We start from the raw sequence: 23,042 nt of genomic DNA, 5'->3' as shown, positions 1-23,042 counted from the left end.
TTCAAATCCCAATTGTGACTCGTTTCCAACCATACCGAACATTAAACAAATTACATGTCTAATCTTCTAACCTAACTTTGATTGAACAACTTCAAAATCTGTCAACGCAGATGGTGCCGTCCACACCCCTAGTGCAGCGGACAAGACGCTGGGATAGGGACCAGGTCACAGGTTCAAATCTTGCCAATAACACTTCACAAAAAAAGTTTATGGGAGATTGTCAATTGGTTTTGCTCAACTACCTGGTCCAGGAAACAAATGCACTTTAATGAAATGAGACAAACGCCACTAACACACACATTACATTTACAGGAGAAATCCCAAAATGTATAAAGTGGCAAAAACAACATTTAGCTAGTTGTGCCAGACATTTTTATAAAGATAACTAGTGTATCATTTAAACGTATGCATGCCTTTTAACCTTAAATCTGAAGGGGATGAGGCAGATTACAAAACTCGTCTCAGGATACACCTAAGTATCCTCGGCTAGAGGCGGCTATCGAGCAAATTCCTCCATTAAACTATTAACGAATTGCCACTTCTACATATGGTGACCACTTACCGGGTCAGAGAAGAGGGTGGAGTTTACCTCAATTGAGAATCTTCCCATCTTTTTAAATCATAAGGTTTTTGAGCAACAGTTATTGAAATTGCTTACACATTAGATTTAACTTCATTGTCCTTGTTCAGTTTTGTTGAATGAAATGTTGCCTGCAAACACATGTACATTCAAAACTTTATTGCAATAATTAAATGAAAACAAATTTCAGAGCCAAGCAAAATAGCATTTTCATACCGCAAACATTGAAAACAGAACAAACTGTCAATTATTGAGCTGTAAACAGTAAAGGGAATAATTAGCCACTTTTTGATATATTCTTCCCTAAACAGAGCCCTTTCCTTTCTCCCAACCCGCTAAACTAATGAACCAGTGTTGTTCGGGAGCTTTTTCAATTTTTCTTTACACAATATCTCACCACGGTGGCCGGATCTGCTTTTGTAGATCAGGAAACATTTAAAGCACTCGTGGTATCACAGTTCAAAAAGACATCTTGCATTTTAACGGAATAAAGCTCAAATCCGGAGACCTAAAGGAAGGGGGTATAAAGCATTTCCTCACCTCGGTCCACTTCAAAGTCAGTCTGCATATCTATGACATCGTCACCTCTACGTCAGGAGTGACTTCCCATCTACTTGGCATTGGCTTTAAAGAAAATCTCACAAGCCATTGCACTCAGTAACATCACACGAGGTAAAACAGAATGGGTTGCTACTAGCTGGTAACTCCTTCAATTCTTCTGCTTGCCCTGCCCCCCCCATCTATTTTTCCTTATCCCCTTCGGTCAATTGTACTCCTCTTCCAGGTCTTCATCGAGGTCACAGAAATCGATTGACGGCCGAGTATCAACCACCTCTTCGTCCGATTCCCCATAAGAGCCTGCAGCAGGGGGGAAAAAATGATCAGTCAAATCGGACACTAGTTTATTAGCAGTCTATTTCATTATTTATTTTTGAATAAACAGCTGCAAAAGGTATCTTTTAGTTTAGAAAGTGTTCAAAGGTAAAATAGTAAGACCATTTCATTGTCGGTGATGAATACTGCAGTGCATATCAAACCATCTAATAACCTCTACGGAGAGGACCTTCTGCATAGCTAACTGAAGGGTAATTATCCACAGCAGTGTTGCTGGGCAACAAAAATATGTGCAGAGCTCATTTCTACATGTAGCATGATGCTTTTGTACTTTCACACGTATGGGCCTTTAACATCAGAGAAGGTCAATATAATCAAATACTTACCCATCAATTCATTAACAGTGGTGGTGGGGGGGGTTAGTTTTACCAACAGCCTCATATCAAGTTACTAACACGTGTACACAGCATTGGGGAGAAATTGTTCAAGAACGTACTTTCAAGATTGTCCATGTGTTCGTGAAGGGTTCTCGCCAGGTTGAAAAACTGAGCGAAAGAGGGGGAAAATGGTCGTTAAAATGTATTTTTTATTTTTAAACACTGAATCCTACTACATTTGAATGAAGTATTTTTCCACACCCCAATACAATAGTAAGTGAATTATGCGGCCAAAGAAGAACCTGGGGCTTAAACACTCAAGACGACTTCTGAGCCCAGTGTAAAATGAACGAGGTTTAGAATTTGTTGTGCATGGTGTCGACTGTAGGCGTGGGCTCTTACCCCGGCGTCGTTGGCAGCTCCTAGCACATCAGAGAACCTCTGCTCACACAGGTGAAGCAACACCACCAGGTAAAGGCCACAGCTGATGAACTCGTACTCAGACTGGACAGAAAGGGAACGAGAGTAAGGAAGCAGTCACTGAAAGCTGCAGATATGCGTTAAGCTCAAGTTAAGACTGGATCCCAGGAGGTTAATCCTTAACGTTTTACAGAACAGTTGTTTTTAGTGTCCCATTCTGGTATTCTACAGTTGAATGAGCAGCACAGGAGTGATTTTCTGCGGAATGTTTCCCCAGTCACAGTCTAAACCGTTAGATAATGGCTGACTAGGAGATGACTGTCTGGAGTTAACTGAGCGTCCCCTCACCTTCTCATGTGTCCTGTGTAGCTCGTGGATATCAAAGTTGTCAATGTTCAGGTGCAGCTTTTCTTTGCACAGCTCACACGTGGTGATGGCATCCAGATTCGTGCCTGGACAAGAGAGTGAAAGATGGCAAGAATGTGCGATAAATGCAGAATACACCAAGGGGAAGACATCATTTGTTGATGTCAGAGAGAGAGAAATAAATCTTACCAGAGCTGATTTTGGAACGCAGCCACTTCTTGATGCAGTCCTGGTGAACATACTGCAGGCTGCCTGTGCAGCGGCAGGGCTCGATCAGAGGGTTGGAGGGAGACTCCAAACCCATTTGGCAAATACGACACAGGTCCCCTTCCTCCTCGTCAGAGTCCTCCAACAGCAGGCTACAGGGGAGAGCGAGAGAAAGAAAGGTTTATTTACAGTTATCAACCATTCAAAATCAGAGAAATGACTGAGTAAAATAATTAAAGCGGTGGTCCATCCAAAAGAGACATTTGAATGACAAGACGAGCGTAGCCACAATAAAGACGATGGACAACACATGGACAGTGCTATGTACAACAGGGAGTGGGACACAAGCATGCAGGTTCAGCCCACTCCCCAGTCAGCATCCCCACCTCTCCTGGATCTTCCTCAGTCTCTCAGGGTCTCTGGAGGAGGTGGGCTTCTCCTGGCACTCCGGTTGGCTCCCGGCGGCGCCAGTCATGTCCACGGCGATCATGACGTTGTCGTGGACGCGGAACAGCGGGCTGCTCATGAACCTCGCCAAACGCTGACTACTCCCCGCCATGTCTCTCAACTCCTCCTGTAGGGCGACGCTAGCGCCCACCGCCCCCGAGGCTGCTTCTTCGTCTTCCTCCTCATCATCCTCGGGGGAGTCTCTCCTCCTGAGGGGGAACTGGGTACCACGGTAATCCTCGTCGGCACCGGATGCCAGGCGAGCGCTTTCATCCCGTCCTTCTCTTCTACGGCGGGAGAAGAGAGGAGTGCAGCGGGTCTGGATGGAAGACGACAGCCAGGAGGAACCTGAAGTACTACTTCCAACATCACTGGTGCTGCCCCCTCTCCAGGCCTCCAGGCCACGCTGGGTCTGACCCTCCTGGACCGGGGACAGGCCCTGTCTGCGATGCCTCAAGAAGGCAAAGGCCTGAGCCGCGTCAGAGCCTCTGGGAACGGGTTCCACGCTCACGGGCCGGACGCTCTCCTCGCTGGTAGCCACGGGTGTGTGGCTGGGGCCTTCAACGACAGGGCTGTCCTCGGCCGAGTCGAAGGAGCGGGAGGTGGAGCTAGAGCCACTGGAGTCCTGGCTGGAGCGCCGAGAGAAGAGGCGGGAGAGGAGACGGCGGGTGGAGCGACGTCCATCGGATGCCTCGCCACCCTCTGGGGTTGTCCTGGGGGTGGTGGTTGGCGCGGAGGGAGGGGGGCTGGAGTCCCGGGCCTCCAGTCTTGCTGAGGGTGTTGTGTACCAAGACGAGGGGCGAGAGGAGACGGAGGCTCCTAGAGTGGGCTCTGGGCTCTCAGTGGGTTCCTTGGTGGTGCGGAGGGTAGAGGTGGTCAGGGAGTGGCCGGTGGTCCGGGAGGTGGTGGAGTCCCGGGCCAGTGGGAAGCGCTGGTAAGTGGAAGAGAGGTGGCGGCTGAGGGAGCTGCTCTCCCTGCTAGAGGAAGAATAGAGGGTCTCCTTGGGCCGAGCCCCCTGGGCATAGGTGGAGGTCACACGGTCTGGCCGGTCTAAAACAAATGTCCACATTAGCGGTTGCATGCGCGTCAGTATTATGTTTGTGTGTGAGTATGTAGAGGTTTCAGTTTTATGATTGAATGTGTACGTAAATGTGTCAATAGATGTGTAACACAATGCACACAAATGAGTCACTATATGTGAGTGTAAGAACGTACACAGGGATGAGCCGAGTCCAGAGCTCCTATAGCTGGTGTCAGCCTCACTAGACAGACTCCTCCCCTCAGTCCTCTTCTCCAGCTCCCTTCTGGACCACAGGGGCTCTGAGGAAGAGGAGGAAGAAGAGGACGACGACCTGGACAGAGGCCGGTACGACTTCCATGACGACGAATCTAAAAAAAGGTGCCAGTTTGTTATTCAGCTGCATGATAGAAAAGATAAGTTGGCTAAACCACGACAGGAATCATTTAGGAATCATTAAGATGCTTAATCAATGTTTAACTGAAGATTTAATATAATTATTATCACTCAAAGCAATGGTAATGATGTTATGCATGATTATCACAAGACCTGCGCTCATCAAGTGTATGGAAACAGCAGTATATTTAAAGGAAAAGTTCACTTAAAAAACATTTTCATACATTAAAAAGGGCTCAAGGAAAGATACTGAACTCTCCCTTGAACCAGGGGTCAGATACCAGAGTCTCTGAGGATACTGCTGGAGTAGGAGGAGCCAGTCACAGAGGAGGAGGGGCTTCTTGTATATGCAGCTCTGTTGGTATAGGACAGTTTGACCCGTTTGTTATCTCCATCATCAGTTGTGTTGCTGAGAAGTCCTGAGTACGTCCCCAGTCTTCGCTCTGAATCAGTCTGATAAAACAACCCACAGAATACCATCACATGAATCAAAATGGGCTTGAACGGCACTTTGAACTTGAAACTTGGCACCGCGCATCAGTAATATCACTATCAAAACCTAAAAGGCAAACTGTTTAATCCCCAAGTCTATTGACGCACGTGTAATCTAAGTAACAATTTAAAACAAATCACCATCAAAATCTGTCAGTTTATGTTAGCGACAGCATGGGCTGCATCTCAATCCACCATTTCCGCCTAGGTTGCCCTTCAACATCTGCGGTGGAAGGTGGCAGAGCGACAGTGGTGTTGGTCAGACCATGAGACATCCCCGAAAAAGAAAAAAAATTATATAAAAATATATATAAATAAAAATAGGTCTTCTCACTAAACGTAGCGTCCAAACTAAGGGAGACTCAAACAATGGTGTTCTCAGTTTTGCTCTACGACCCCCATGAGTGCCATGGGACTCATCTGAAGGTAAGGGGTTAAATATAGGTAAAAAATATATATATATTTCCCAAGCCGTCTTATATTTCCCAGATATAGGACAGGCACTTCAAAACCTTAATCCTTATGATACATTTTTTTGACCGTCTTGCCATTCATAAAAATGTTTTATTTAATTTGTTTCTATGGGCTATAATAGTATAGGCCAAATTCTATATTTTACCCAATAAATATTTTTTAAATTGATAGCTAAAGTGATCCTAAAATTCTAAATCAAATAGCTAAATGAGTCACAGTATGACCATGTTAAAACAATTCCATATATTAGCTTAGTGCCATGATGAACAAGATCCCGTTCTAGCGTGAGTTTACCAGTTTGCTGCGGCTGCTCAGTGAGGACTCGGCCCAGGAGCGATCGTAGGAGACCGAGGAGGTCGTCAGAGGGGATTTCCAGCTGGAGTGGCGGCTGTCAGAGCTACTGTAGTCCCTGGTCGAGCTGAGGAACCGAGAGCTCTGAGACACCAGGAGCGTGAAAACACAAGTCAATACGTGGAGAAATGTAGGGTAGCTGACATGGTACAAATCCAAGATCACCACAAACAGGAAAAGAGTGGGAAAACAGTTCATATCCAAGCAGTGTTTCCCCTGATTAGCAGCGATGGCAACGTCAGCATTGTAGTGGGCGCAGCAAATGGCATAAGACCAAAAATTGTAAAGGCCCTCAAAGACAATTTAGCTGTAAAAAAATAATAATAATTACACACTAAAAATGATATTCTCAAAGTTATTTTCTTACCATTCTACACATTGACATTGGGCCGAGAGCCATTTTTAAAGCTTCCTGCAATTCTGCACATTTTGCCATGGCTTCTGCCGTGTTCTTAAACTAGCAGAGCGACTCAAAATCAATGGGTGCCCCTATTGTTTGGAGTTGCGGCAACGATTTAGCAGCGGAGGCTAACACTGCTAAATTAATATAGGGGAAACACTGCAGAGCATTTGTCTAAATAGCCTTGTACCAATTATTCCTACATTCTTTCATGCTAGATAGATAATTATAATGGCATAATATTTCACATAATAACATTGATTAAAAAAAATTCAGATCATCAAATTTAGTCAAAAGTACTCCAAAATGTTTACAGCCTTCTGTAATTCCACTTAAAGATGTCTGCGAACGTGTCAATTAAGGCACTTGTTTATTGTGCATTTGAGCCGGGCCCAGGACTCTTCTGGAAGAGTCATCAAATAGACAGACAGCCCAGTAGTAACTTTATCTAATGGCACAGTCCTTGACAGGACAGGCGGGCTGAAAAACACACGGGCAGGAATCTAGGCTGGCCTATAAAAAGACCCAGCTAAAGTACACAGATACCTTCTCTGCTCCTGAACACGGCTAGATAGCCAAATAGAGAAGAGGACTGGAACCAAGAGGCAGAGCTACAGTCCCTTAGTCAGATGGCAGCAAAGAAAGCCTGGGGAGAAAATAATGACCCCACACGACTGCCTTTATTTTAAAGAGGACATTGATTGTCATGAAAACAGGCTAAACTTGTCCCAACTGCCTAGCCTTATCCTTCCTTTGTTTATAAACATATTTGAAGTGTTATTGTTAACCGGCAGAATTTTAGGAATACGAAATGACATTTAGGGTCAGCAAATGTATGTGACCTGCCACTTTCTCCCTCTCATACAGTTCAGTACCTGGTGGTCGAGGTCAGGTTTAAGGGGTGTGGCCCTGGTGAAGCGATCACTGTTCAGGACACTGGTTCTTCCATAGAGTCTGCTGGAACCCAGGGAGGAGGGGGAAGAGGATGAAGAATAAGACGACGTGGTGCCGGACACCGTAAAGGGCAGCCGACGAGGCTTGGAATCCATCACTGATTGGCTGTGGAAAGACATTAGAAAAGCCCAGATGTAAGAAAAAATGTAATCAAACATTGTACAAAGAAGTGGAGTACGGTAGGCTTAGACATAGTCCAGTGTTATTTAGTACACAAGTGCTAGACTGATGTAGGCTACAGCAGGGGTTCCAAAACCTTCCCCACTCAGGCCCCACTTCCAGCATTGAACATAGTGTCCACCATGCGCGCCACGTCTATTTCTATGGGCACAAGCACTGGTCATGACAAACTGTTCACATCCCTTGTTGTCGGCCAATACATTTTGCAGTTAAGCTCATTTTCTTGCAATTCCACACTCTGCCTCGTCTAATGTGTGTCCGTGTGATATTTGAGTGACAAACATTACAACCTAAAAATAAAGGAGAGCCACACACTCTAGGAGGTCAGATGCAAAACTGTCATGTCCAACGTTTTGACAGCCAAGCTGTCTTCATCAGGGTATAATCAAACACTGCGGGATGACTCATTTATATAGTGTCAAAAGACACAGGTGTCTATAATCATGGCCAAGTGTGGCCTAATCATTGGTTAATTATCAAATATTAAAAACGGCATACAAAAAAACATGGATAGCATACGATCATAGATTCATTTTAGACCACTCAAGCTTACAAACAATTACAATGGCAAAGTCACAATAATGGCTTCAGATCAAAGTCTACATTGAAACCGAAGGGAGCAAGGGTCTTACAACCTAGCTAAAAGAATATATATATATATTTTTAAAGAGTTGACATGGGCTAGTTGATCTGCACATTTCTGACAAACTATAAAATAGCTCTATGGTATGTATTTATCCCTATCAGCTGCCAAGGCAGCAGCTACTCTTCCTGGAGTCTGGCAAAATTAAGGCAGTTTTTTTCCCCCTCCCCAATTTCTCTCGTCTCATTGCTGCAACTCCAACGGGCTCTGGAGGCGTTGGAGTTGGAAACATGACCCATCAAACCACCCTTCTTAATTAGAGGTCAACCGATTAATCGAAATGGACAATTAATTAGGGCCGAGTTCAAGTTTTCATAACAATCGGAAATCTGTATTTTTGGACACCTTTATTTAACTAGGCAAGTCAGTTAGGAACACATTCTTATTTTCAATGACGGCCTAGGAACGGTGGGTTAACTGCCTCGTTCAGGGGCAGAAAGACAGATTTTAACCTTGTCAGCTCGGGGGATCCAATCTTGCAACCTTACAGTTAACTAGTTCAACGCAATAACAACCTGCCTCTCATTGCACTCCACAAGGAGACTGCCTGTTACGCGAATGCAGTAAGCCAAGGTAAGTTGCTAGCTAGTTAAACTTATCTTATAAAAACAATCAATCATAATCACTAGTTTACTACACACGGTTGATGATATTACTAGATATTATCTAGCGTGTCCTGCGTTGCATATAATCTGACTGAGCATACAAGTATCTAAGTATCTGACTGAGCGGTGGCAGGCAGAAGCAGGCACATAAACATTCATTCAAACAGCACTTTTGTGCGTTTTGCCAGCAGCTCTTCATTGTGCGTCAAGCATTGCGCTGTTCATGACTTCAAGCCTATCAACTCCCGAGATGAGGCTGGTGTAACCGAAGTGAAATGGCTAGCTAGTTAGCGCGCGCTAATAGCGTTTCAAACGTCACTCGCTCTGAGCCTTGGAGTGGTTGTTCCCCTTGCTCTGCATGGGTAACGCTGCTTCAAGGGTGGCTGTTGTCGTTGTGTTCCTGGTTCGAGCCCAGGGAGGAGTGAGAAGAGGGATGGAAGCTATACTGTTACACTGGCAATACTAAAGTGCCTATAAGAACATCCAATAGTCAAAGGTTAATGAAATACAAATGGTATAGAGGGAAATAGTCCTATAATAACTACAACCTAAAACTTCTTACCTGGAAATATTGAAGACTCATGTTAAAAGGAACCACCAGCTTTCATATGTTCTGAGCAAGGACTTTAAACGTTAGCTTTCTTACAGAACACATATTGCACTTTTACTTTCTTCTCCAACACTTTGTTTTTGCATTATTTAAACCAAATTGAACACATTTCATTATTTACTTGAGGCTAAATTGATTTTATTGATGCATTATATTAAGTTAAAGTGTTCATTCAGTATTGTTGTAATTGTCTTTACTACAAATAAATAAATAAATTGGCCAATTAATCGGTATCAGCTTTTTTGGTCCTCCAATGATCTGTATCGAAAAATCATAATCAGTTGACCTCTATTCTTAACACCCACCTGCTTAACCCGGAAGCCAGCCGCACAATGTGTCGGAGGAAACAACGTTCACCTGACGACCGAGGTCAGCCTGCAGGCACCCGGCCCACATAAAGACAGCGCTAGAGCGCGGTGAGCCAAGTCAAGCTGCCCCGGCCAAACCCTCCCCGAACCCGGACGACGCTGGGCCAATTGTGCGCCGCCCTACGGGACTCCCGAGCACGGCCGGTTGTGATATAGCCCAGGATCAAACCCGGGTCTGTAGTGACACCTCTAGCACCGCGTTACTCGGGAGGCAGCAGTTATTTTTTTTAAACATTACAATACATTAACAAAACAGATTTCACAACGTATTAAGTATGCAATGACAAGAAGAAAACTGATTACGCACTACAATTTCAAAACTGCACCTTGTCCATTCTCCTATTACAACCTTTAAGAGTAAGTTGAAAACCTTCCTGAGTTACTTAATATAAAAATAAATAAAGTGGGAACCATTAGTCTCCAGTACTCCATATCAATATACATAAGTCAATAGGAGTTCAATGTCCTGACCCAACCCTACCTTACTTATTGCTAAAAACCTTTGGTGCTGGTTCCACCCAAACCCAAGGCTAGGCTAAATGTGATTTAACGACAACAAGCTAAGACGAGATAGACCTAGCGGTGTTTTGAAACTGCAATCGTAAAGACCAGACTGAAGAGTCAGGAAATCTCCTAATCTGATAAGAACCCAACAGTCAGGAGAAGGGGTTGGCTGTTCGCTGAGGCAGCAGAAGGGTGACAGTGTACAAGACACAGTCAAACTGTTCAGAAGCAGCAGCTTCTTGGCACCTAACCCCACACCTGTCCTTGGATCACTGTTATTGCATCCCAAATGGCACCCTATTCAGTGCACTACAGAGGCATTAGGGTGCCATTTGGTACACACTGTCACAGCCATTTGATGGTGACATTTCCTGAGGAATGACAGAGCAGCAGGGGGGCTGTGCAGGCCAAGTCAGGCCTTGCACCACACGAGAGTCACTGCAGGGTAAATTATTAAAAAGGTGCATTCCTCTGGTTTACATGGATCACAGCACCCATATGGGGATAGGAGAACTAGAGGAAGAAACCTGTCCATCTCCTTACAAAGCCCCCCCAACTGTTTGAGAAAGGTTCCTAACAGTAAACTTCAAATGTTTATTTTGTATTGCACCTAGCACTTATGCTCCTAATTTAACCCAGTGCGATTGTGGCTTCTCTCAATCACACTCATGGGGCATGTGTGGTGCTAAATTTAACCACCAGGAATGCAGTGTACATGAGGGAAGTTGTTTTGATGACAGGTCAAGCTCTGTTGCTTGTATTTGAGATGTGGCAGAGGCCTAGGTAAGGCTGATAATCTGCACACAAGATAACTAAACGTGTTTCTCTACTGTTAATATTTATTGGCACAATAGTAACACGTTCGGTCAAACTCTGGAAGAGTGAATTTTAAATTCGGCATCAGAAGTTTAGTTTTTTTCAAAAACACATTTTGTTTTGAGAATGTGGCTTGGCTGCTCTTCCTGATTCAGACAAGGCCATGAATGCGTTAGCTGTTTTTTCGTCTACCAGTCAAGGCCAGTTATTTTTCCTTCTCCATCTACCAGATTTGCAGCAATAAACTATAGTTTAGGTACCTTTGCATAGCTAGAGAACAAGACAAGTCTTATTAACGCAACAGTTGAGCAAACCAGTGACACCTTAGCATCTCAGTCATGAATTGCAAGCTAGCCAACAATAGCTTCATGGCTAACGTTAGGTAACGTTAGCGGACTACGGTCACTAAAAGGCTACCCAAATAACCTGAACGACCTGTCAAAATGTCTGGCAGTTTCCTTTTGCTGACCAGATGTCGAATGAGCTTGTCAGCTAGCTAGCTACCGTTAACAATACTCATGGACATGTAAGCATGAAACATGCATGATCTCAAAGCCACACTGTCTGGGGCCAGCTAGTCACCCAAATGCGTTGTTGGCACGGCTTCGAAGTTGAACATGGATAAAGAAAAACAGCTTGCTAGCTAACGTTACCTTCTTGGCTAAATAGCTAGCTAACGTCAGCCCACGACCACAAAGCATGCTAGGGCTACAGTTGCTAACTACCATCCTAGAACTAGAAACCACTCGATTGAGGACATGTCAGTCATATCCACAAATAGGACATTTACGGGACACAAAAGACAGTGAATGCGATGAGATAATCTTGGTGGTTTAGCTGGTTAACGTTAAATAGCAAATGGTAGGTAGGCCTATTTTTTATGCTGCTGCTGTTGTTGTTGTTGTTGATCATCCGTCCTGACATAACGTTAAGAAGCTAGCTAATCAATTTCTTATATCAAAGGAATCAATTTAATCGTTGCCAAATTCAAATGTAAAACAATGTCGCTGGCTATAGCTAGAAACATCACTGATAAGGTGCTACTTTCGTGCAAAAGCAGCACACTCTCACCTTTGCTTCCAAGCTTCGCTGCATTCAATGATGACGGCGTCTGTGTGTTGATATAGAGAAGGTCATGTGATTTACAATGCAATCAGACACCCAGAGAAAGTACATACAACTCAGGATGGTGATGGACAATGTACTCCAGCCATTAGAATATGAAAGACTGTACTTGTTCCGCCCCCCTTAATTGACGGTTGTGAATTATGATTGAAAGTACAGTATGATTGTGATAGTAATGAATTGATGATGATGTTGGTGAGTTAAGATTGACAGGATGGTTCTGATAATGAATTGATGATGATGATGATGATGATGATGAGGATGAGGATGTTGGTGAGTTACAATTGAAAGTATGATTGTGATAATGCACTGAACACAAATATAAACGCAACATGTAAAGTGTTGGTCCCATGTTTCATGAGCAGAAATAAAATACCACAAAAATGTTCCATACCACAAAAAGCTTATTTCTCTAAAAGGCTGTGCACAAATTTGTTTACATCCCTGTTATTGAGCATTTCGACTTTGCCAAGATAATTCATCCACCTGACCGTTTTGCTGATGTCAACATTGTGAACAGAGTGCCCCATGGTGGGGTTATGGTATGGGCAGGCATAAGCTAAGGACAATGGACACAATAGAATTTTATCAGTGGCAATTTGAATGCACAGAGATACTGTGATGACATCATGAGGACCACTGTCGGCGGCAGGGTAGCCTAGTGGTTAGAGCATTGGACTAGTAACCGAAAGATTGCAAGTTCAAATCCCTGAGCTGACAAGGTACGAAATCTGTCATTCTACCCCTGAACAGGCAGCTAACCCACTGTTCCTAGGCCGTCATTGAAAATAAGAATTTGTTCTTAACTGACTTGCCTAGTAAAATAAAGGTAAAATTAAACTGTCATGCCATTCATCCACTGATATCACCTCATGTTTCAGCATGATAATGCACGACCCCATGTCACAAGGATTCTTGGAAGCTGAAAATGTCCCAGTTCTTCCATGACCTGAATACTCACCAGACATGTCACCCAATAAGCATGTTTGGGATGCTCTGGGTCAAGGTGTTCAACAGCGTGTTCCAGTTCCTGCCAATATCCAGCAACTTCGCATAGCCATTGAAGTGCAGTGGGACAATGTTCCACAGGCCATAATCAACAACTCAACAACGACACATCTACTATGCAAAGTAGATGTGTCGCACTGCATGAGACAAATGGTGGTCACACCAGATACTGACTGGTTTTCTTATCCACGCCCCTACCTTTTTTTAAGGTACCTGTGACCAACAGATGCATATCTGTATTACCAGTCATGTGAAATACATAGATTAGGGCCTAATGAATTTATTTACATTTCCTTATTTCCTTATGTGAACTGTAACTCAGTAAAATCTTTGAAATTGTTGCATGTTGTGTTTATATTTATGTTCAGTATAAACACACAATTATCTGGTTATTTTTGTTAAAAACAGTTTTGCAATGGTCAATAGTCTCAACAGAATCAACCTACATGTGAGGATGGCTATTTTCCGTCCTCCTCTTTAGATCGAACAGAGAGGATGAAAAACCGTATAATACATATCTATATTATATTATACAGTATATGATATAATAACCTACTTTGGTTCAAACTGTAATATATATAATTCATATTATGTCTCAAACCCAGCTGGTTCTGGTTAAAAAAATGTTTAAAACGTCCCCAAAAGCATATATATATTTTTCAAATAATTTACCTCCATCCTCCTCGACTTCACAAGTCTAAAGAAGCCACTAATTATGATGAAGGAGTCTATATGGATACATACTGAGCTAAGTGTTGTGATAGTTGCTAATTTACCATTGATGATTCAGGCAGCGATTGCTACTACATCTCATGTCTCCCTAATTTAATTGGGGTGGCCCGTAGCCTAGCGGTTAAGTGTGTTGGGCCAGTAACCGAATGATTGCTGGTTTGAATCCCTGAGACGGCAAGGTAGACAAACCTGCCATTATACCCTTGAGCAAGGTGGGTAACCCCCAACAACTGCTCCCTGGTTGCCGATTATGTGAAAGTTGATAAAGGGAGCCCTCAGCACCTCTCTGACTCAGAGGGGTTGAGTTAAATTTGAAACAAACGTTTTGGCTGAATGCATTCAGTGGTGCAACTGACTAGGTATCCCCCTTTCCCTAAATTTTACGAAATGTAGGCCTAATGATTAATTCCCTCGTGATGTACAGCAGGTATCACATTGTTCACAAAGTACTGTAGTTTAGACTATTATTTTATGCTGACAATCAGAAATTCTTTTGACAACCTAAAAAAAACCTTGTAATTATGTAGTAGATGGACTTAAGTAGCCTACCACAGCCATTGAAATAGAATCCGTAAAACGGGTTAGTCTTAGATGTTCTATGGATTCTATTTCTATGACTACTATCACCATCTTTGTCCACATACACTCATGAGCTGTTCATAGGGATAGCCACTAGGGGGCGCATCGTCTAACGTTTGAATCCAACCACCTTGTAAAACAGATTGTGCTCTTCTATTATTTGGATGTTACAGGCATGTTTGTTTTGTCACCAAGGTAATTAATGCCTTTGCCAACAGCTCTAATGAGCTTTATTTGAATAATTGACATAAAAGGTCTTGTAGACCTTCTAATGAAAAGAAGTCAAGGAAAAAATAAATCACAAGGTCAATACAGTACTTTTTAAAATTCATTTGCATTTATACGTTATGCATCTTTTGTACAATATGGTGCAATTAATTTAATGAATTGTTCATTAGAGTAAAGCCTCAGAATATTCCATTTAATTGTGACAATTTCAGATAATTCTCTCATTCTGAGATCTGTATTATTTTCCACTTAAAATAAATACATCTCAATGTCAACATTTAATTTTTGTTTTAAGAAAGTCCCACAGATGGTAAACCACGATGAGCTAAACAAGCTGGGTTGTGAACTGGAGGGTATGTGAAGGATAGTGTTGGAGGTCAGAGGTCAGGTGTTGGATGGAGGAGTGAACACGCTTAACCGTATTGCTTTACAACAGATGAATATGTAGAAGCCAAGGTCAACAAGATGCTCGACCGATACACCCCCATCCACAGAGTGTGCCATTATTACTAACTCCACGGGCCGATGGCGTGGCGATCAGTTCAGGTGTAAATCCAGCACAAGGCTAATAGCTTGAGGTCAAGGAGAGAGTGGTGCCTCAGATTAATGGCTGACAAAAAAGGATACATGACCTAGTGTCCTGATGAAGTGCAAGGCTCGATGAAATGGGTGGCTTTGGGGTGAGCCTCAATTGTATTTCCTTGATTCCTCACATCTTCCCCCTTAGTCTCCTTCTCAAAACACACAAGGTTCCTCCCCTCTGATCTTTATTATTCCAATGCGTTTCGAGAAGGAGGCAAGGAGAGAGGACGCAAGGAACTAAGGAAATATAATTGAGATTCACACCTAGTCTACCGTTGCGGCTGGTCTCAGCCCTTACTCTTCCATTCACGGCATCATGTGCTCTCCTCTGCCGATGTCGCTTATTGAACAACAAAATAACATTCCTTGTAGCCATTTTTCATTCATGTTTACTTTGAAAGGGGAGATTTAAAAAAAAACATTTTCCATTGGGGGTATCAGCAAGTATTTTAGCATAGGAACATTTTAGATTGTGGGCATGTAGGCAAAAATATAATATGAAGCCCAGTGAGGGAACTTGATCCACACTGCTTCAGAGACACTGAGCTGTCACTCTCAATTTCTACCTCATCGAAGAGGGTAGTGGTCTAATAACAGGCCAAATGTCTACTTTTCAACCAAGAGAGATAACGAGAAGGGAATAGGGCTACATGTATGTTGCGTTGCCAGTTCTAATCCTGCATAATCAATCAACCAATGTCTCACCAGACTCTCGGATATATCAAATGTTAGTTTGGTGCAAACTGCAGCAAACTGTTACTGAGTTACAGAATGGTGCGCTATAGAAACACAAGCTAGATTGTCAGTCTTAACGAGTGTTAGAGAGCCCTTAGACACAGACTAGCTCCAAGAATGTCTGGACTTCTCCAGCGGTGTAATCACAAAGGAATGCCCTGAGACATTTCTGCTTTTCCTCCACCACAGCCTTTCTTTCCCACGGCTGCTCCAGGTCTTGAGAATCTCTTGGCCCGCTACTCTCACTGACTCTGCTCACTGGAGGGACACACGTGAATATGCCACAAAGGGACCCCTTTATTAGAGAAGAGCACTATTACACGACCTCAGTGTGAACGGGGATCACAAAGGGTTGGAATATGCCTCAATTCCGAATCACCTTGAACTGGAAGCATTAGCCCTGATGACGGAATGTTAGAAGCGGTCCAAATAGGACATGTTGTTTCAAAGTTGTTCAAACATTAGGGACTTTTTAATTGGAAGGAATTACATAGATAGTGATTTATTGAGAATAAATGACTTTATACTCCAATGATAATAATCTACACATTTGAAAAAAAAAAAAAAAAAACCTAGAGAAACCCTATGGGATGAGATATCTTGTTTTCCAATGAATCCTTTGAGACGCCAAGTCATTACAATTACAAAGACAATGCACTTAAAACACTAATAAAGAAGCCCGCTGTAAGGTTTAAATGAAGCCACCCTGACAGCTAGGGGTCCTTTCATTTCAGCTTTCATTAGACGCTTTTAATAATTCAAGCAGTCAATCACACTTCATTACATGGAATCATAAGAAACCTTCGTCCGAGCTCAGAGGCCTCGAAAACAGTTAAATCCTTAGACATTTTTTCCCCATCTTTATTCTCCCCAGACACATCGTGCCAGATGTCATCTACTTTAGCCTCTCCCTCTCTCAGTCCTTCTCCCCTGTCTCGTCCCTGCTGCTCTTTGTTCAGATGAGCTCTGTCTGAGAGGAGCGCACACACAAATGCACACGCACACACGCACACACCCACAGGAGTGATGATGTCACCGTTGTGATCATTACTGTAGTGTGTGTTGTGGCGGTGGCCTATTTTTGACCAGGCAGGCGTTGTGGAGGGCAGTCCAAACGTCTGCCTCAATGCTGCTGCCTCGAGGAGCAGCGACCTGCCACCATTAATTAATACACATACAGTGACACACCACCATTAGCACAACACAAGACTAAAGAAGCTCGGACACACAAGACTGTGTTCCGGGTCTGACGAGAGATTTTTTTCCTGTTGTTTTTGACAAAAGCCTACAGTTGAAAAGATGTGTGACTAAATGATATCTAAGTTCAATAGTTAGAAATTCGTCCTTCAGCAAAACACCAATGAAAAATAGGCTATAGGATATTTTTAGTCTATTTACAAAGCTGTGAATATCACACATCTCTCTAATTTTGCTCTTTCTATGAAGGATAATATTGCAGTGGAGTAGATAGAATGGCCATCTGACTAAGAGGTGAACTCCCACATGCCCTCAGGGATCAGCCAACTGGGAAAACATGATAGAGAAGAGACTGTAGAAAATGTGTGGTAATATCCAGACAAAAGGGTAGCTGTGAAACATGAGAACGTGAGGCTCGTTTTCTGTGGGAGATGAATGTTTCTCTCTCTTCTCCAAGGCTATTTCCTTCCATGTCTGGTGTCATCCATGTGGAAACATCCTGTAAGCAAAGGACAATGTTCCCATAGTCTATTCTGCCTCTGAGCTGATGAGTTTTTGTACTGTGTACGTCCAGAGAAATGCAGAGTATTTCTACATAGAGTAGAAGTTGAATGATGCACAGGAGACTGAATACTATCTAGGTCCCAGAAAAGAGTGTGAATAAAAGGTGTACATGTTTGAAATGAGGTGAAGTGGGCTGTGTGTGAGAAATTAATAGCCTCTCTAAGATGCGTTAGAATAGTGGTATAATCAACCTTGAAAACTAGCACAAAATGTCACAACAAAACCCTACTAGATCACAGTTTTATCTCGATTCTGAAATCCATGCCATGAAATGTCACATTTCATCCTCTTGAACACACTGTATAAAATAGGTGCATGATGGGAATAAAAATCTCAACCTGCAGAATATTTAAAAAAAAAATATATATATATATATATAAAATAAACACAGCTTTGGTGAAGCAGTGTTCTAGTACAAAGAGACAGAGGAGAGAGGGATGGAGAGGGATGGAGGAAGGGAGAGAGAGAGAGAGAGAGAGAGAGAGAGAGAGAGAGAGAGAGAGAGAGAGAGAGAGAGAGAGAGAGAGAGAGAGAGAAAGAGAAGAGAGAGAGAGAGAGAGAGAGAGAGAGAAGGGTGCCAGTTTTGACAGAGATATTTCTGAAGACTGTATGGGTTTACAGTATCCAGTGATTTAATGTTTAAAATGTGTTGGCCAAACAATAACTTAAATTCCCCCTAAAGGCTCTATCAAATGAAATTAGCTTTACAAACGTTGGCAAGCACTAAAGCTGAAAGCGAATCTCCCCGAAAATGGATCTGCTGTTCACGGTTCTGTTTCTAACCCTCCCATGACAAACAACTATCTTCTTTCTAGAGAAACAGAATATTGCAGGGTCTTCTTTTCTTGATAGATCCATATTCCACCAAATGTTTTCTCCATGTCAATCCTGCCAATGTTTTTCTTCCTCCTTTAGATAATTCACACTTTCTTCAGTTAAAGTAACATACAACATTAGCATTTAAAACGTAATTATACCTGGCCAAGGACTGTAGAAACCGTAGAAAAGGAAATGTACTGTCTCTGTAATTCCTGTCAGATACAGTATGTTTGCCTTTCTCCATAATGAGTAGCTGCCATGTAGACAAGAGGATATGACGTAGGCAGGTTGTAGAATTAGTGTCCTGTTTGTATGAGTGTATTATGTCATCTCTCTAGCTGAAAGCACGGTCAACCTAATGACAGATAAGACTCCCTGTCCACAAACATTCCCCAAACAAACAGCGTCTATTTTTACCTCTGTCTTGCACTTGCCTGAGGTAAACACAGAGTACATCCGAAATGGCACCCTTTTCCCTAAATAGTGCATTACCTTTGATATGAGCCCCTGTCTCTGATTGAAAGGAGTGCACAGCATAGGGAATAGACCGTGTGGGCCCTGGTCAAAAGTAGTGCACTATAAAGGGAATAGGGTGCCATTTCGGATGCAACCGTTGTCAGTTTTGAGTGCTTTTAGCAAATGGAAAACTGCTGACATCCAGTGGTATGTTTGCACACACATTTGGCCGGGTGAAGATGTGTTTTTATTTGATTCCGGGCCATTTTGCTGCTTCGCTGAGGTGATGGTGACATTTTGCCGTGATCTCATTCTCTCTGTGAAGAGATGCATCATTCTGAGGCCATGACTTGTTTCTTTACTTTCCTGGCACTAATGACTGCTTTCCCACAAAGGAAGCAGCAGCTCACCGAGTGTGTGTGTGTGTGTGTGTGTGTGTGTGTGTGTGTGTGTGTGTGTGTGTGTGTGTGTGTGTGTGTGTGTGTGTGTGTGTGTGCGTGCGTGCAAATGTCTTTCTCTCCCTCTGTCTCTCTGTCACCGTGTCACTCTCTCTCTCCCTCTCTTTCCCTCTCTCCCTGTACGACAGCATATGAGAGTGTGTCTGAAATAATGAGTCATTCTTTACTAGGCTGCTATCCTGATGATTGTAAATTATTTCTCTCTACTGGATTACATCATGAAACGATTACAGCCTTATTCAATCAAACCTGGAAATCTGGAAAAACCCACATTCTGCCTGTGCCAAGAGGAAACAATTTTGAATGGATACAGATTAGTTTATGTTTGTTTTACACAGTAAACATTGCTTTATTGAGCAACATGAATCCAAGTGTTTTTGACTTATCTGTGAATCCCTGTTACGTTGTTACAATGTTGTGAATAAGACCCTAAGAGGCTTTCTATCTACAGTATATTGTACCTGACCTTTCTCTTTCTTCTCTCTTCTATGAGTGACAGACGGTGTGATGGACGACTGAAAGCCTTTGCGGTGCCAAAAATACTCAAGACATAAAGGCATCTCATCTCTAACATCCTCTGACCTGCCTACTGTAGCCGGCCTTGTGCCCAGGTCAAGGGTTAATGCATTCTTCACTGTCACAATGAATTCCCATGAGCCAATTGTGGTAGTGTGGACTAGCATTGCTGCCTGCAGCTCCCAGTGTTCAAAAGTGGAGTGGTGTGCATCACTGGCTCTGGCTACCATTACATTATTGCAAACCCCTCTTAGCCAGTGGTTGGAAGACACTGATCAATAGCTCTGTTTTCATCTCGCTTAATTGCAGAATTTCATGACAGTGAATGAGTAGGTCTAAGCCACGGCATTGCTTGCAGCACAACACTAAGCTAGGATAGTTGAGGGTTGAGCTTCGATGAATTTTCAAATCGTGTTTGTATGTTAATGCATTCATTAGATGTTTGAAATGCAAATGTGGATCTTAAAAAGGAATAGTGTATGTAAACAACTTGTCTGACATAACTAATGTGTTATTATGTTCTTTATTGGTCCCTTGGTGTTACAACAATACAGTTCAATTCATTGACTTTCTTCATCATTACGTTTCCCAATCAAACCAGTTCTAGATGTAGGCTATTGGAGGAATGTTACAAACGAGACAGAAATTAGCACGATGGAGCTAATAGATTTATGGCTCCTGTAAATTGATTTAATATGGTAGATTAAAAGCACCACTAGTGTAGTACTGGTGGTGGACTTAAATGGAAGGAGTACAAGGTATCAACTGTGCTTGTCTGTATTGAAATAACACAATATTTATTTTACTTTTATTTAACCTTTATTTATCTAGGCAAGTCAGTTAGGAACCAATTCTTATTTACAATGACGTCCTAGGAACGATAAGTTAACTGCCTTGTTCAGGGGCAGAAATATAAAGAGACTATTCTCTTAATTTCAGTTAGTGGCTATTTATTCATTCAGTGCCTTTATGTGGGGCATAACAAGAGGACTTTAATTCAATTATGTTGAAAGACAACCTTAGGGCCAGTTTTTCAGTTAGAGAGAAAGAGCGAGGACCTTGTTTTCAGCTCTCACAGAAAATGTGTGTCGTTGAAATTAAACTCTTCTGTGTTGCTGGAAGGTTTCTGTGTTTAATGGAAACCAGGAGGGAGTGAGTGGGGTTTAGTGTAAGCTACAGAGGAGATGAATCTGTATTCCCTGAATGTGTCTCAGGCTAAAATCAATAAATGCAATGCAAGCACAGCTCCCCGCTCCCCTCTCTCCTGATGGGTGTCCCTGACTTTCCTTGGACTAATAGAACAATAATAATGAAATCCAAATCCCCACATTATAATTTGTTTTGCATCAGTCTCAGGAGAGATCTTCTTTAGCAGTTTATTTTAGTGGCTCATTATACTTCCTAATCAAGACATAGACAGACAACCTGTTTGCCCTTCCCCCACCCTCCCCTCTCTACCCTGAAGTGTGCTTGCTCGCATTGCGGTCATCGTGCTGGCACTTATTATGTTACAAGTGACCGAGGTAGGGACAACGTTCTCAATGCGTGCAAAGAGGACCCAGCCAGGCTACCCAATGCGTGCAAAGAGGACCCAGCCAGGCTACCCGGGCAGGCAAAGAGTGCTTCTTCTTTTAATGATGCATCTCAGAGAGGTGCACATACAACCCCTCTCCCTCCCATCCCTCCACCACCACTAGCACCCCACGTACCCGCCCCCCTGTGCTCTCTTTAACGAAGATTCTCCAATGCAATTAAGATTCCCTGTGTCTTGCTGCTACAGTATGAAAAAAACACAGCCACTGTCATTTCTCATGTCTTGTCAGTCCCTGGCTGCTGATGATGGTGCGGGGGAGGGATAATTCACCCGTTGCCACTGGCCACAGCACTGTGTGTGTGAGGAGCAACCAACCCCCATCTCAACAGGTAATGGAGAGGAGGGGGAGAAGGAAAATCAATGGCCAAAGAGCATGGAGAAGGAGCTTATAAAATGGCTTTACGTTTCAATAGCTGAATAAGGGCATTCGGTGGCCATCCTCTAAATGCAGCTAGGGGGGACTGTCCATGGACCTTCACATTTCTTTTAACTGTGTTCATTGCCACGTGCTTGATGCTTGTCCTTGAGTGTAGATGGGTTTTCCTTTAGAGACAGATTATTATCACAAATGATTTGCATTTAGGTGATTGCAATAGTCATTTTCGGTGTTTAGATAATGTTATAGTAATGCATCCTAGATATCACCTAATTGCAACTCCTTTAAACGAATGCTCTTTTCAAACTAACATTGAAAATCATGCACAATATTATTGCTCTCTTGTGATACATAGGGATACACAGATATTGGCACCATATAATAACACTATTACTCTATTAAAGGTGTTTAAAGCGGCAATCCTTAATTGAAACATTAACAGAGTGTTCTCCCCGCCACAGTTTCAGTAAAAAGCTGAGTGGTGAGGCTGGAGAAATGCAACCACTCTCAAATCCATAGACTATGCTGTGGATGCAAGGACTGACCATCGATGACTTCAAAATGATAGTTTAAACCATGTTTTTTTTTTTTTGGCTATAGAGTGGTTGTTTAAATATACTTTGTTTACAAACATTGGAGTAAAACAAGCTTATATTTGGGGTTCTGATGGGGTAGGACAGTTGAACTAAGCTCATGAGGCAAAATATGTCGCATTGTTCAAGAATCAATGGGTACATATCATTAATTTACAAGTCCAAAAATGGATGTAGCAACTAAGGAATGCCCCTTTAACACAAAGTGGCCTTCATACAGCAGAACTATGTCGCAATTTAAACGTGAACCGTTAACCTGTCCCGAAAATGTTTTATTCAGTCCACTGTTCCACGAATGTCCTGCAAAATCATTCCCCTGTCCTGCAAAATCATTCCCCTGTCCCGCATTTGGGCTTTTTAGATGTGGTCACCATAATTCCACCAGTGGAAACGTTGTTAATGCAACATTGCTATTGCAACATCTTTTCACATGTGATG

At 42.8% G+C, this 23,042-nt stretch overlaps 1 protein-coding gene across 1 annotated transcript; it reads right to left on the bottom strand.

The window, feature by feature from the left end:
• Window positions 1-724: 724 nt before the first annotated feature.
• LOC112253852 (E3 ubiquitin-protein ligase MARCHF7-like) lies at window positions 725-12,252 on the bottom strand. The gene is made up of 11 exons (XM_024425887.2): window positions 12,114-12,252; window positions 7,238-7,421; window positions 5,906-6,046; window positions 4,927-5,098; window positions 4,447-4,620; window positions 3,171-4,281; window positions 2,767-2,936; window positions 2,560-2,663; window positions 2,194-2,295; window positions 1,911-1,959; window positions 725-1,438 (listed from the first exon to the last, which is right to left on the bottom strand). The coding sequence occupies exons 2-11, from the start codon at window positions 7,409-7,411 to the stop codon at window positions 1,344-1,346; spliced, it is 2,292 nt and encodes a 763-aa protein (XP_024281655.2). The 5' UTR covers window positions 7,412-7,421; window positions 12,114-12,252; the 3' UTR covers window positions 725-1,343.
• Window positions 12,253-23,042: the final 10,790 nt, after the last annotated feature.

This window comes from Oncorhynchus tshawytscha, linkage group LG07 (genome assembly GCF_018296145.1).
Source record: "Oncorhynchus tshawytscha isolate Ot180627B linkage group LG07, Otsh_v2.0, whole genome shotgun sequence".
NCBI classification, from domain to species: domain Eukaryota; kingdom Metazoa; phylum Chordata; class Actinopteri; order Salmoniformes; family Salmonidae; genus Oncorhynchus; species Oncorhynchus tshawytscha.
Note: the sequence above shows the minus strand (reverse complement) of the source record. Positions and strands in the feature narration are given on the sequence as shown.